The sequence below is a fragment of the Apteryx mantelli genome, chromosome 1 (assembly GCF_036417845.1).
Source record: "Apteryx mantelli isolate bAptMan1 chromosome 1, bAptMan1.hap1, whole genome shotgun sequence".
Lineage (NCBI taxonomy): Eukaryota > Metazoa > Chordata > Aves > Apterygiformes > Apterygidae > Apteryx > Apteryx mantelli.
The window spans coordinates 147033551-147049754 of record NC_089978.1 but is presented as its reverse complement, the minus strand read 5'-3'; the positions used below and the strand labels follow the sequence as shown (position 1 = coordinate 147049754).

Genomic DNA, 16204 nt, shown 5'->3' with positions numbered 1-16204 from the left:
TAAACAGCCACCAGAGGCAGTACCAAAGCATACTGAGAGACTGATGAAGGAGGGATCTCTTACAGAGATTAACAACGAAAGAGTGCAACAGATTCTTTAACTTGCACTCACTCACAGTGATGACCTAATATCAACACGGTCCTACTGAAATCAACAGGATTTCTGGATAAAGAAAAGCATCATAAGGCAGCTAATTCTGGGGAACAGACAGAATGAGCATTCAGCAGTTGACTGCTGAATATTTGCATATTAACATCCTTACTGAGAGACCTCCGGAGAAGCCAAGAAATGAAGTCTGAGTACTGTCTTACTGCTAGCAATACTCACTCAAAGTGAAAGACCAAGCACATCTGCAGCTTACTTTGGAGGAAACTAATAAGCACTTGTCTCTGTGTCATCTCATCTGTGTCAATTTCTCATCAAGATTAGGCCCAAGCTTGGCTTAGATCCCAGCATTTTCCAGTTTGGATGAGAAGCTTCAGATCTAGTCTTCCCGATCAGGCTTACCCCATACTGTCATTGTGCCACCAGCACTGCACAGATCTAGACATGAAAAATGAACTGATTTATTGTTATGAATCAAAGAGTAATGGATTCTAGCTCACTGTTTCATAGTTTAGCCCTCTGACTAGGTCTTAGTCATTAGAGAGTGCTGAAACATTAGTAATGGCAGATGTTTCCTATTTTTAAAAAACTCTTGAAAGAAAAAATAAAAAAAAACCCTCTGTTTTGAAATTTTTTTTTTTTGATTCCAGGATGACCCATTCTCTGCACTGGACATTCACTTAAGTGATCACTTAATGCAGGAAGGAATTTTGAAGTTTCTCCAAGAAGACAAAAGGACTCTTGTTCTGGTGACACATAAGTTACAATATCTACCGCATGCTGACTGGGTAAGAGAGGAGACACCATGATGCAGATTTGCTAATGGTGAACATTTAGTTGAAGCTAGCACCATGAGACTTGATGAAATCACTGTTTTTCACTGTAATAGAGTTCCTCCTTCCTGATTTTGAGAGTCATATGGCTAACTGCAACCTTATGCAGTATGTATTTTATAGTAATAGGAACGATTTTACTCTCACATTATTTGCATAATTTTTTTGATTGAAAGCCACAGCAGAATTGTGACTTAATTGCAAGTATGACTATTACCTATTATGTCTTGTCCATGTTTTTTACAAGTATATTTGGGTACAGATAAGCACAGCTTATAGAAGTTTCAGTGTATAGGCTGTGTCAACAACCTTTAAAAATTAATGATAAAATATTGTTGAATACAATAAACACAGAAATTTGCATAATGATAATCTCACCAATACTGAGACATGTCTTGCAGCATCCAGGTCAGTGATTACAGTATATATGTCATTGAGTAGACCTACTGAATACTTCCTCTCCTAGATCATTGCAATGAAGGATGGAATGGTGCTTAGGGAAGGGACACTAAAGGATATCCAAACCAAAGATACTGAGCTTTATGAACACTGGAAAACTCTGATGAATCGCCAAGATCAAGAATTGGAAAAGGTAAATAGGAACATCTGGACAAGGATGGGCTTTCTGGAAGGAAATATTTTTTCAATTAATTAAAAAAATCAAAACATGTCAGCAAGCAAGTTTTAAACTAAACTTTAAGGAAAAACTTGTGGACCGTAAGCTTTGAGAACTGGAATAGATTGTCTAGGAAGTGTGTGGTATTCTATCACAGGAGGTGTCTAAGAGCACATTAGACAAACATCCTTTTGGGATGCTGTGCACAGCTGATCTTTTGCTGTGGCAAGGGGCAAACTAAGTGGCTTCCTAAGTCTCTCATAGCCCTATTTTCTGAGCACCCTATTATCATTCTAGAAAAGAGGGAATGAAAGAATGGAGGAAGGAGAGAGGGAAGAAAGTTGACAAAGCAGGATTTTCTGAACAATAAATACTAAAATACTGTGCTTTCACATTCAGTGAACTAAATGATCCAAATAAACTCTCTTTGAGGTTACTTTTGGTGCTATGACAGTGGCAGACAGCTGAACTCTCAAATTAATGGAAAGATTTTCTTATTACAGGATATGGAAGCTGACCAGACTACTCTGGAGAGAAAAACTCTTAGAAGGGCAATGTACCCCAGAGAATCCAAAGCACAACTGGAAGATGAAGATGAAGGTATGTTTTATTTCTTCACTTCATTTACTCTATGAACTTGTATCATTGCCTTTACACTTGAATAATGCATAGGTAGAGGTTCTTCACAATGAAGTATGAAGATATTGACACTTTGGTAGTAACAGTGGAAAGTCCAATACTTTGACTTGTTTAGAACATGACTTGGTTAATGGATTCTCCACAGAGTTCTCTATACATTGTGCAAGGGTAAAGTTGTACAAAAACAAGTAGCTTCTATGCTAACTGGTACTGCCAGGAGGTATTGAAGGGTGAGACAGAAGTAAAACAGCTGCAAGAAATGTGGTTAATGTAAATTGAGGTAGTTCTGTCTAGTTGTTAGCAGAATGTTGTTAGCAAATTGGATGAGGGTTTTATTGGCAGCTGGCAACAAGACCCATCAAGAACATTTCTGGGATGCTAGACTAGGCGTAAAGGGAATAGTCAGTCCTGGCAAGCAGTAGCATGGTGCCAGGGAAGAGAAGAGATGAACTGCATGCTTCCTTGTAACATTAAGGGAGCAATAACCACAGGGATTCTCTGGCATTGTTGAAATGACCATAGAAAGCATGCTGGTTTTTTGCAGGCTGTTTAATGCTGCCGTGTGTCTCATCTGACAAAATTCATGATGGATTGCCATCTTAAGTCATGGGTCAACAGAGCTAGGATTGCTCCCTTTTGAAGAGATTCCTTCACATCACTGTGCAATAGGCAGTGCTGGACTGCAAAGCCCCTGAGATGGACACGGTGGCTTCATGGTTCTTTAGTGGAGCTGAGCAGAACACCTCCTAGTATGTCACCATCACACTTATCAGTAGAATTCTTAGAGATGTTTAAATCAAGGTCATTCCCAAGCTCCTGCTTTTGGTCTATGCAGGAAAGTCTTGCCAACAACCTAATCCAAGAGACTAGAAAACAGTATCTTCTTCCTGGGGTAAGACAGAAAACGCAGGGAAAAGAGACAAGTCCATATAGTCCACAGAACACCTGCAAAATACAGACATCATTGGGATCATAAAACAGATATCAGTAACTTCATGGCTGAAAAGTAATCTTACATTGCATTCTAGTCACCCATACTTATTATGTGACTTTGGGATTGTACACAAAGTCTCTGCATCCCAAAATGTGTGTAATTTCAACTTCAGGAAATCACATACTAATTCATTTTTAATATTCAGAATCAGAAATGTGTTTCATGTACTGCCACTTTAAGGCTGTCTAGTAAAAGCAGGTCAACATTTGCCTTCCCCAAGTGTGTACTGCAAGGCTGTGAGATGTTATAGTCTTATTACTTGGAAATATGTAATCTTTAAAATGTAATGTGTAGGCATATATGAAATACACATCGCCCAGAGCAGAAGTCTGCCACTATGTTGTATTTCAGTATGATGTAAATGATTATCATATAATCAAAGGTAGGACTGGAAGAAATCTTAATCCCATGTCTGAGCTCCTTTATATAGATAAAATTTTAGTACTTATAAATAAAGTCAAAATGAAATTCTCTTATGCAACAGATGACAAGCCTCCAGATGGAAAGCTTGGGATAGCATTCTATATCTTTCCATGTAACCCTAAGTGCTCTGCTGACTATGCAATAGAAGCAGCTGAACAGGCTGGGAAAGGTTTTGGAATTTCCAGGCCTAGTATCTACTATTAATGCAGTCAAAACTGAAGACTTGACTTACAAAAATATTTTATTAACAAAATTGTATCTAGTCAAAGATTGACAGTCTACAGAGTTGCTCAAAGAGCATGGGGAAAGTCTTAGGAAAATATGTCTGAAGTGTTTGCTATTTTTAAATGATAAATTGAAATTTGCCATTAAAAAGTACAATTCAAAACAAAAAAGTCAACCAAATCCAATAAAACCAGGAATAATTCCCTGTGAAGTACTGAATCCAGACTAATTTGATCAAATGTCTGAGTCACAGAGGAAGAAGAGGAAGAAGATGAAGAGGACAATATGTCAACTGTCTTGAGACTCAGGACAAAGATGCCATGGAAAACCTGCTGGAGATATCTAACATCTGGAGGATTTTTCTTGCTCTTTCTGATGATTTTCTCAAAGTTGTTAAAACATTCAGTTATAGTAGCCATAGATTATTGGCTGGCTACGTGGACATCCACGGACAATGCAAATGAACCTGGGAACATTGACGATGTTAAGAGCACAAAGAAGGTGGGCCATATCTTGGGCTTTGCTAGAAAAAAAAAAAGAAAGTGTTCTCAAATAATTATTTGCTGTACATCTAAAACCAGTTAAACTAGAAAGACAGATAAATATAGTCAGATCAATTATTATATAGAATGAGTGAACTGTTTAAGAGAAAATATAAGGCAATTCAAATTTTATCAACTTTTTCAAACATACAAAACTGAAAAGAAACATGTTTCCGGTTAGAAAAATGATTGACTTACATTTTCAAAGGCAGGAAACTCGTGCTAAACTTTTCCATCTGTGTTTTTTAATAATTAAGTGAATGACCCCATTTTCCTAAGTGCTGGGTATCCAGTAATGTCCTGCCAGATAAAAACATTCTCCAAAAGTTCTACTTAAATAGGATCTACTTATTGCTGTAGATTCGACAAATATACAAATATCTCAGCAGAATCCTCTTGGTAAACTTTCAGAAGGCTTAAATTTGTTATAGTCCTGCCAGGCTAGTTTAGGATTTGTTCTGTGAGTTTTTGTGGTGCTTGAACTTAATGGTGTGGAACTTTCCAGTGTCTCTCAAATGCCTAAATTCTTGAGAGGTTCTACTCTGGTTGTCTGAATTTCTCAGCTAACAATTTGCATATTTACCTATTTATCCAGTCAGTCTGTCTTCATAGTTCTAAGTACTTTCACTTCAGAGTCTTGAAGGATGCTCATCAGTAGCTTGAGGGATCTTGAACAGGGCCAGATCTTCTAATTATGTGAACTTGATGAATTGCAGTTCCAGGATAGTTCTTTTATTTCCCAAAGATTATATTAACATAATTATGTAGAACATGCATTCTGACATATCAGCTGATTAGTGCCAGGTACTAATTTTGAAGAGCAGTGGATTGGGGTCTTCATAGTAGGGAAAAAAACAGTGTGTTTATTTCTAGGATTGTCGCATTTGTCATTTTATTAGACCTATCATGTAGCTGTGTTCAGCATCCTTTCTGGAGCAGGGATTGTCCTTTGCCTCATCACATCTCTGACTGTGGAGTGGATGGGCCTCACAGCAGCCAAGAACCTACACCATAATCTACTCAACAAGATTATCCTTGGGCCAATCAGGTACAGCAAAAATAATGTTCCTCATGAAAAGCTACTTGGTTGGAAACTGTGCTCTTTGTAACTGGAAGGGTATTCCTGTGAAAAGTTCTTTTCTTTGCCCTTTTTCCTTCAAGTCCTCAAAAAGTGAAAATAAAGTAAAATGATCAAGGGAAAAACATTTTCATGTGGGAGCATGTGAAATTCTGACCCCTTTTTTTATCTGGCTGAAATGTAAATGTTGGATGGCTAGCAACCCCCAAAGCTTGAGTGTCAAGGAAGGTTTTGAGTGCAGACCTAGCTCAAGGGCACCCAGTTCCAGGCTGAGCAATGGGCATGCTGTTGAACAACATGGACACCGGGCTGCTTCTGACAGCCAGGAGCCAGATTCTATGCACGTTAACTGCAGCTTCTCACAGGCAGGGGGTTGGCCTAAAGGATGCTTGCATAGTGAGCACAGTTATCACAGTTCTTTCGTGAAACGACTGAGTCCCAGTGCCCTGTCCTATGCAGGAGGTTGAATAGCAGCCAGTGACAGGATGTGACCTTTGGGATGGATCTTAAACCTTGAGAGAGCCAGAGCATGGATGAGAGTAAAGAACAAGATGATAGCTTTTTGGAAGAGGAGGCTTAAAAGTTAGGGGAAAAAAAAGGTTGAGAGAAACATTCGGATAATCAGAATGCAGACATTATGATCTGGTGTGTTATTCATGTTTACTGCTCGGTTTAGGCAATGGCTGGACACAAGCCTGTGTTCTGTCTGACCAGGCTTTTTATACAAAACTGGAATGCCTTGTCAGTTAACTTTTTGCTTTTACTTTGTTGAACAGGTTCTTCGATACAACTCCATTGGGGCTAATTCTAAATCGCTTCTCTGCTGATACAAATATCATTGATCAGGTAGACATATCAACATATTCTGTTTTAGAACATCTTGGCTCTGCAAGTTGTCACCTAACTACTGAATAGATGATGTATTAAAGTGCTCAGTAGAGAAAAGCATAGCAAAAAAAACAGTTCTGGGGATGATAACAGAAAAAGACAAATTCAAAATAGAAAATAAACGTACTCTTTCAGCAATGAGTAAACATTGTGGGAGATGGCTGGCTCTTCACCTCCAGACTGGGACCAGTTGCTTCTTGTTGGAAGATTTGTGTTAGCAAAACACAAAATTTTTTACTCAAATCAGGAATAAATAGGGTAAACCATAATAACTTTTACCATATGGGAGTACATATGAAATAATTAGATGACCGCTCGTGGCTGTAGCACATGTAACTTTAGAGCATTCAGGAGAGAAAGGGATGCTTCTGCTATGCCTGTGAATCAAAATGTTTGGATGAGCAATAATCCTGAAGGGTTTAACCACCCTGTAAGAATGGTGGGAACACAGAAGGAAAATTGTAAGGCTCTGAGAAAGAGCATGCTGTTTCTGTAAATATTTGGTGTATCAAGAACAATATCTTTTTCTTGCCTGTTATTTAAACAAGATGGATATGGCTCCTACTTCCCCATAATCTCTGAAACACTGACCTCTAGAAAATCCTAATGACTCATTTTTAACCTCTGCACACTACAGTAGTGGACCAATAGGCACAGAAAGGGGTTGCCAATTAGTGGATGGTGATGATTGTTCCACTTTCCCTATGGTTCTCTATAGGGAAAGGCATGTAGTGGTACTCTATCTGTGATTTTTGTCTTATACATTTTCTTCTTTTTGGTCTAGCACATTCCTCCTACCCTGGAGTCACTTACCCGGTCCACCTTACTCTGCCTGTCAGCCATTGGAATGATCTCATATGCCACTCCATGGTTCCTTGTTGCCCTTGTGCCTCTCGGGATAGCTTTTTATTTTATCCAGAAATACTTCAGAGTTGCTTCCAAGTATGTATTAAAAAACTGTATTTAAAAATTTGTATGTAAGGATTTTGATGGAATGTGAGGTTGCTGAAGCTAGTCAAAGGGAAAATTTGCCATAGTGACCATGGTATCCTTCTTTCGATCCTGAGGTATGTGTTTGAGCCATATGTTGGAAGATGTCAGCTGACCTGAACTATAAGTGGGGTATTGTGGGAAGTGATGCTAGCCGCATCGCTCTTGTATACTGTTTGTTCCAGAAACTGGTGAGCATGAAGTTTGTTAGTCAACTGACCCAACTAGGATCTGGTCAAAGCTCAACTTTGACCTTCTGAGGGTTAGTCAAGAATGGAAAATAACTTCCTGGATTAACATCAATCACAGCTTTTTCTTCATCATAATGGGGAAAAAATCCACAGAGAGTCATTTCCACTGTACAGCAACATTTCATATTCAAAATGATTTGGCTGATTGTAAAGATTACTTTTTTTTCAAGGAAAACAGTGTCATAATTTCTTAGCATGATGTCTTTCAGTGCTAAGTCCAATATGTAATTTAGTAAAGCATCTTTAGGAAGGCATTCAAGGTTTTTTTGTAAATTTTATCAGTCATGCCTCTTTTTTTTTGAATCATCCAGATGTCTGGCTAGTTATACTCCACTTCCTGATACTTAAAAATACTCATCAAGGTGCCTGCTGACAGAAAGTACATGGAGACCAAAATAACCTATCATCATCTGCAACTGTCACTTCAGGTCCCATCATTGCAGTCGGCACATGATAAAGCATTAACTAATGTTTTGTAGAATCCACGCAAGAGATGCACTGATTTTCAACTGAGTGTTCCAGTACAGGTGGCTTCATAGACAATACTCTTATCTAGATAGCCCAAGAAAGATTTCTGTCAGTTATCCCCCTTAAATTGATGGATCAAATAGGGTACGGAGTAACATGTGAATAATTTAGTTTCACTGCAGCCTACTGTTCTGCAGCTTTCCTCAGAATTTCCATGAAGATTTAGTCATAGGAAAACTCTGAAATCAGAATTAGCAAAACAGAAATGTTTAATTTTGAAACAATTTGCTTAATTTTTCCAAGATTTTCCAGAAACCTTGTCCTTTCCCCATCAGTTTTCCAAACTAAAGCTGTACCTGGCACTACAGCAGGTCTTAGAGGTGGCTAAAGAATCAGGAGACCTGGTTTTCATTCTTAATTCCATTATGGTCTTCTAAGTGTCATCCGGTCGTGCTACATATAGCAGTGTACACTGTTTAAAAGTCTTTCTTAAAAATACACAAGAATAAGCAAAATCTCATGTATTAGACCCCAGGGAACCACTAGGGTTTCTCTCTGTGATTTTATATGTGGGAGTAAAGCCTCCATCCATTTCCAAACCTGTTTTTTTCTCACTGATAGCCATACTGCATGAGCCAGCAAGAGGTTGGTCACTCCTGTAGATCAGCATACATGCAGACATATCCACTGGCTTGCAGTTGCTTATGTTGTGCAAGCCCATAATTACCTCATTCATTTTAATCCATTACAATTTTCTTGGAAAATCTGTGTCAGCAAGTACTTTTTAAAAATCTATTTAAATTACCTTTAATCATTTGTGAGGCACCCAGGGTTGAGTTGTGGTTTTTTTGCTTTACAATAGAAATGAAGGATGAATGCAACAGTTATTTCTAGAAAAGTTATTCTTGTGAAATGTATAATGAAGAAATAGACTGAGCCAGTATTTACAACATGCTTGCATGTAGTACTACTATCAAGGCATATGAGCTTCACTAATTTTTAGAAATGCAAATATTTACAGTATTTCTTGCAGCACTTTGACTTCTTGTCATATTTTCCATTACAGCTTTCAAAAACTGCTGTGTGTTTTCCATCATAAGTTTGAAATAGAGTGTATTTATCATCAAAATACAAGCAGCAAATTCACTTCTGTATATGTAACATTCAGCATCATGGAGCAGTTATTTTTCCTGAGCTATCTAATATCATATGCCAGTATAGTAGGATTTTAATTAAGAGTTTAAATATCTAATGCTTTGGCCTTTCTTCTGTTCATATTTACACAGATGGCTGCTATGCCAATGACAGAGTGTGACAGAGTGTTCTCAGTATGAAAGAAAGATGTATGTGTCTCTGTGGTTTGGAAAACATTTTTATTTCAGCAGATTGGAACTTTTAGGTTTATACATCATTCCTCCATGCAGGACTTGAAAATACTATCAGTGAATAACTGAGGAAATTTCTTACCCATGTTCTTTATTTCTATATCAGAGCTATCTCTATTTCAACTAATGTGGTAATATTAATGCTACAAATAGAAGATCTGCTATACTCTGTTATATTTTATGTTCAGGATGTTGTAACACTTACAGATATTCAAAATGAGGCAAGGTTTATATGGAAAGGCAAAGTCTTTGTTAGGCCAGCTGATATAGCTGCAATAAAACAGACAAGCTTGCAGATACACAAGCTCTAATTTATACCTGATGCAGGAGCCACAAACTTCATGCTATAGACTTTAAAATCAACTGTTCTGAGTTTCAGTTAATTATATTAATAAATTAGACTATTTGAGAGTAAAAGGTGGTTAGGTGGTAGGATCTGGCTAAAATTCACAGCAGGATTTTAGCCAGAATAGAGAAGATAATGTCATTATCATGCTGAGACAAAGAGGAAAAGAGGGGTAGAAATGATTACATTTGGAAAAGTGACAGGTTAATTGGTGGTTGGTCATGAAGAAAGCCGTAATATACCACAGAACCAGTATCTTTGTCCAGTACAGATTATTTTTAATATTCACTACCTTTATTAATTTTTTCCCCCAGGCTCACCCTCTGAAGGTATTTTGTAGACATCCCTTAAAATAACTCAAAGCTGGGGCTGTAGAAGAGGCCCCTTCTATGCTTAGCTGTGACCAAAACCCAGAACTGTAGAGGTGGCTTGGAGATGAGATTTTTCCCTAATTCAGAAGACTTTAATATCAAAAGAGAAATGTGAGACTTCCATGTCAGTTTCTTTTTGATATAGAAATAATATTCTGTATGATCCTGAAAAGACCATGTGCAATAAAATGTTTATTGTTATCTGTTATGCTGTAAAATATCTACAGATAGAGATGTTCACACTGTAATGGCTGCCTTTTGTTTCTCTTACTTCCAGAGACCTCCAGGAACTTGACGATAGCACCCAACTACCTTTACTCTGTCATTTCTCGGAAACAGCAGAAGGACTGACTACCATTAGAGCATTCAGGTCTGTAAAACAAGTGATAAGAGAGAGGCTTGGCTTCTGTTCTGGCCCATGCAGCTTGCTTGGAGCATTTCTGAGGGCAAATTATTTGATTTGGCGAGCTTTAATTAAGCCATCTCATAAAAGGGAAGCAGTATTTGTTTTATTGTTGCCTTGCCGCACCTTTAAACACTTCAGAGCATATGTTCAGGGCAGACTTTCAATAACATGCTAATTTTTCTGTATTGGTTTTCTGCTGAATTTAAACTTTGAAGATGTTTAGTTTAACCATGCCTTATTTTGACAGTAGAGCTCTCCTTTGCAGGGGAGGCACAGGCATCACTGCTTCAGGACCCCCTATACTGTGTCCTACAGTCTGTGCTACCCAAGAGCCTCTGAATCATTTCTGTATTTAGCCCTCCTCTTAGGCAGGGAAACATCATTATTGTGTTCTCCATCTGAAAAGTAAGAAAGAAACTAGAGAGGATTTCCAGCAACGGCAGAGCAGAGACTTGAACTTAATATTCTAAAACCTAGCCTTGTCTTTGTGCTGCCATTCAGAGAGACCTGGACAGGCTGGAGAGGTGGGCGGAGAAAAACCTCCTGAAGTTCAACAAAGACAAGTGCAGGGTCCTGCACCTAGGGAGGAATAACCCCATGCATCAGTACAGGTTGGGGGTTGACCTGCTGGAAAGCAGCTCTGCAGAGAAGGACCTGGGAGTGCTGTTGGACACCAAGTTAAGCATGAGGCAGCAATGTGCCCTTGTGGCCAAGAAGGCCAATGGTATGCTGGGGTGCATCAGGAAGAGTGTTGCCAGCAGGTCCAGGGAGGTGATTCTCCCCCTCTCCTCAGCCCTGGTGAGGCCACATCTGGAGTACTGCGTCCAGTTCTGGGCTCCCCAGTACAAGAGAGACATGGCACTACTGGAGTGAGTCCAGCATAGGGCTACAAAGATGATTAGGGGACTGGAGCATCTCTCTTATGAGCTGGGCCTGTTTAGCCTGGAGAAGAGAAGACTGAGAGGGGATCTTATCAATGTATACAAATATCTAAAGGGAGGGTGTCAAGAGGATGGAGCCAGACTCTTTTCAGTGGTGCCCAGCAAGAGGACAAGAAGCAACGGGCACAAACTGAAACACAGGAAGTTCCATCAGGTTGCCCAGAGAGGTTGTGGAGTCTCCTTCTCTGGAGATATTCAAAACCCACTTGGATGCAATCCTGTGCAATGTGCTGTAGGTGACCCTGCTAGAGCAGGGGGGTTGGACTAGATGATCTCCAGAGGTCCCTTCCAACCTCCAACCTCAATGTGAGCCAATGGTCAACACAAAATATTCTAACAAGCTTTATTGATCAGAATGATATATTAAAACAGCAAGTCATAATTAAAGCCTGATGCTGACATATGCTTCTTGAGAGGTTCGGAGTGGCCTTTCATCACATTATCTTCTAAAAAAGATGAAGGAGCTTGGCATTCTTTGGAAGTCATTCAACTCTTCTTTTCCTCACGAAACAGCAATGTGGGCTTGGACAGCAGAGAGCAAAAGGCAGCCCTAGGAAAGGAACAGGTGTCGTAACCAATCATTTGAGTTTTCCAGAATCACCACCAGTGAGAATCAAAGCCATTCCATTTCCCCAACCAAATCTGAAGTCTCCAGAAGTTTTTTATCATCAAGGTCATATTTGTTAATAATCCTGTTAGTCACTCTCCGCAGTTTGAGTTCAGCATGTTCCAGGATAAAATAGACCAGCTCCTCACATAACTTACCACAAGTAGCACAGTTGGATCAGAAAGTGATTTCAGTGACCTTTGCTGTTTGTCATCTGACAGGATAAAGGTCTAAGACTGTCCAGAGGATGAGCTGGACGTGGATGAAAAGATACAGATTGAGCATGTCAGATTTTCCATTAGGAAAACAGGAGTTTTGTTGCCAGAAGGACGGACGTGAGCACAATAGTCACTGAATTTTTGCTCCTCCCCACGTCATTACTGTTACAAGTTGTTGTTCTGGGGGGGTTACTTGTCACGGTTACAGGCTGCACAAAATATAACCAAGGAAATAATGTATCAGCCTGAAAAGGCAAAAACCCCCAAGGGTTTTAGCAGAACAAGGGTTACAGATGCCTCACAGCAGAGCCCTGAGACTTTGAAGTAGAAGAGCTTGCCATGATAGAACAGATGATAAGCTGTTGAATGAAGTTTGGCTATTTTTTTAAGTGATAGAATTGACAGTGGAATGTGAAACAACAAAATGTCTTCCATCTGACTGCCAGTTAGAGCCTAAAGTACTGTAAGGCCCCATGAATTTAATGCACTTATGGCAAGAGAGGTTTTACTCCCCAAAGTCTGAGGCACTCTTTTACTGGTTTGTAAACACTACCAGCATTATGGGGGAGAGAGAAACAAGGAGCAGCTGAGGGAGCTACAAAATGACCACTCATTTCTGTAATTTGGGTGTAATTTAGGTATGATCAGATTTTAAAGCGACAGGTGAGACCTCTGCTCCACTCTTCCTTCAGAGCATAAGAATTTGCTGCTGGCTTGTAATGAAGAGAGGAGGCAGGCACCACCCACTTGTGAGAGGGCTGGAGGGCAGTGGCAATCTCAGTTTACAACTATAAATGCGGATATGTGCTGCAACGTAAAGCAGGCCCTTACTCCCCTGGCATCCCAGTCTCTTTTAGGACACATGCTCTGATGCAAAATCTAGTCAAACATAATTGCTTATAGAAGAAATTCCTCCTCACTGTAAGTGTAACTTTGCCAGGTCAGAGAAAGCACTAGCTGCACACGTGGATCCTGAGGGAAGAGTTTTTACCCCAAAGTTTGGCAGCGGCACAAATGCAACAATTTTTGGCTTGCAGGGAGGGGAGGGAGAGAAGAGTTTAATGCTTCATGCTTTTGTGTATGAGTGTGTATATGTGTTGTAATATAACAACTTTGCTTTTGGCAGGCACGAAGCCAGATTTAAACAACGTATGCTGGAACTAACGGACACGAACAACATTGCCTACTTATTTCTGTCAGCTGCCAACAGATGGCTGGAGGTCAGGACGGTACGTTCAGTTTAGTCCCGACCATGGTTTTGAAACCTTGGAAGCAAACAGAGACTTTGCCTGGGGCAGAGGAGGAGATAATAACGAGAATTAATCTCACAATGAGATTATACATGCTGTTTCTTAAAATAGATCAGGATTGTTTAAGTTAAAGCTGTAGGCTTTTTTCAGCCTTCTTGGCCAGGGGTAGGAAGATACAAGGCTCCCTCATCTTTTGCTGTTGTGATGTCTACTGTCTGAAGAGAGTGCAAGAACAAACATTTACATAACTTGAAATAAGGCTTTCTTTACTACTGTCCAGCATCTGCAGACCTGTCCTAGCAGAAACTGCTTTCAAAACAGAGCGTGACTTTTAAGTAGTTTTGTGAACTTTGCCATCAACATGCCAGGGCCATGTTTTAGGCGCTATTCAGCTCCCAGACCCTGAGGTATCTCCCCAGCAATGGGTTTAATCCTGCAGCTGTGATTTAGAGTCCCCATCTGCAGTGCCCTTGCTCCAGCTGTGAGCCCATACTGTTTGTGATATACAGTTCAATACCAAGCAAGATGGCAGAAATGGACTCCAACTCAAAAACAAATGGCAATAAGACACAATGCAGCCAGTGCCAGTGAGTCAGATTCCTGCCTTTGATGAGGGCTCTCCATGGGCAGCACATGAGCAGTTTCCCTGATTTGCAAGGCCTACATGAGGGGCAAGCAAAATCATTGTGATTTCCCTATTTATCTTGCACTACAAGAGCAGGGAATAAACTGAGCTGTGACCTTGTCCTTCCGGACATGTCCAGAGAGCAAGAAACTAAGTTCTGCTAGACACAGTGACAAGCATGACTAATCCTTACATCGCGAGCTGTATCCTCACTTGCACTTCCTGGTACACTGTTGGAGCAACAAAAAGTTCTGCATTTTTTAGGCACAGCATTCTCCTATGCATGAAGCTTTCAGCTTCCTACGGCATCCAAGATCAAGCTGGACTTGCTTCTAGACCAAAGACAGATAAAGAACAGAGCAGCATCCAGCCTTGGAATAAGCTGTGGCAATGTCCATTAATGTCTTACAGTCTTAGGCCCGCTCACACTAGAAATGGATTTGATCCAAGAATATGCATCACTTCATCACAGCATTTGAAATAATATAGGCTTAAAATAGCTCATTTAGCTCTGCCTAATGGCACAATGATACTAATATCATTCAAAACTTTATAGGATTTAATAGCAACTGTGAAGTCCTGTCCCAACAGCTGATGGAGATTCAAGAGCTTTGTGCTTCTAGTGCATGTTTTCACTGTAGATGTTAAGTTAGAGTCTGTCATCTGCTTATCAACACTTTCTACAGACAGTTGAACTAGGCAGCCATCATTTCAAATCACACAGGTAAAGATTCCAGGCAGGATATTATCAAACTGGCCAAGAGCAGTGGGAGCATGGGAAGGCCACCAGTTTTAGCCGTCAAGCACCTAAAAATCTACATGGGATCACATGCGGTTGGCATTCACTTCAAAACTGAGGTACCCATCAAGAAGATAGGTTCAAGCTCCTTCAAAGCTTGTGAGGAATCAGATCTTTCTGATTGCTCCTCCATAGCATTTTCTGTGAGGCAGGTCATAACCAGGGCTGAGATCCTTCAGGTATCTGCCACTGAGTCATTCTGGGCAGGGCAGAAGCAAGGGCTCATAGCCCAAATACAGCACCACAACTACACAACTATACTGCTTTTAGAGTCCACACTACCATCACTCACATGCACCCACACCTCCCACAGACTGAGTGTACTAGCAGGCTTAAAGCTGCCTTCACTGTGTGCAGTGTCGCATTGCATGGTGTAGACAGCTTGTATCTGTCTGCCCACTTATGTCCATAAAATTTGTGAATTTCCCATATGAAATCCAAGCAGTACCAAAATCGTTCATGGGCTTTGCAAAGTCACTGATGCTTCTCCCTTTTTGGGAGTTAAACCTATGTGAAGGAGAGTGGAGAGAAGCAGAGGAGAATGTATTTGTTTTAGTGGTAGAGATTAGGGGTGTAAGTGTAATAAAATTCTTATTTTTTTTTACACTTTTTTTCTGATACCTCCTCTTCTGGGGGTGGCCATGCTGAGATACCCTAGCACAGCTGGATTTGCAGAAAATGCTGGCCTGATTCACCTGTGTTCAACAAATTCCTTTAGAGTGTTTCAGGTTGGACACCAAAAAGAACTGACCCTTTCCAGGAAAAACAACCCAGAATTAATGACTAGATATCATTATAGACATAAGCCTTAGTAAAAGGTATGTGCTCTGTAACTGAAGAAATTTTCTTGTTGCTGCATTTTAAAGTTGTCTGCAATCATCTTATTTGTCTTCCTTTCTCTCTCTCTCTCTCTCTCTCATTTTAGGATTATCTCGGTGCTTGTATAGTTCTTACTGCAGCTGTCACTTCCATCACCGAAGGGCCCAACTCTGGGTTTGTGGGGCTAGGTCTCCTATATGCTCTGACGGTATGTACTTCCATCACCGAAGGGCCCAACTCTGGGTTTGTGGGGCTAGGTCTCCTATATGCTCTGACGGTATGTACTGAGGCAAAGCATAAGAACTATCAGACTAATACATTAGTTTCATGTTAGTTTTAAAAATACATATACATGGTTATCTTCCAGCTTTCTTAATCTCGAAAA

The 16204-nt window shown here is 40.0% G+C and overlaps 1 protein-coding gene across 1 annotated transcript in view; it reads left to right on the top strand.

Annotated features, from left to right (window-relative positions):
- ABCC9 (ATP binding cassette subfamily C member 9) overlaps positions 1–16204 on the top strand; it is a 72518-nt gene that overhangs the window by 42985 nt on the left and 13329 nt on the right. Inside the window, exons 21-30 of the mRNA XM_067306022.1 lie at positions 756–893; positions 1405–1530; positions 2058–2154; positions 4089–4336; positions 5277–5425; positions 6232–6301; positions 7128–7285; positions 10432–10524; positions 13453–13555; positions 15926–16027. Of these exons, the coding sequence (XP_067162123.1) occupies positions 756–893; positions 1405–1530; positions 2058–2154; positions 4089–4336; positions 5277–5425; positions 6232–6301; positions 7128–7285; positions 10432–10524; positions 13453–13555; positions 15926–16027 (1284 nt within the window). The remainder of the gene's footprint in view (positions 1–755; positions 894–1404; positions 1531–2057; positions 2155–4088; positions 4337–5276; positions 5426–6231; positions 6302–7127; positions 7286–10431; positions 10525–13452; positions 13556–15925; positions 16028–16204) is intronic.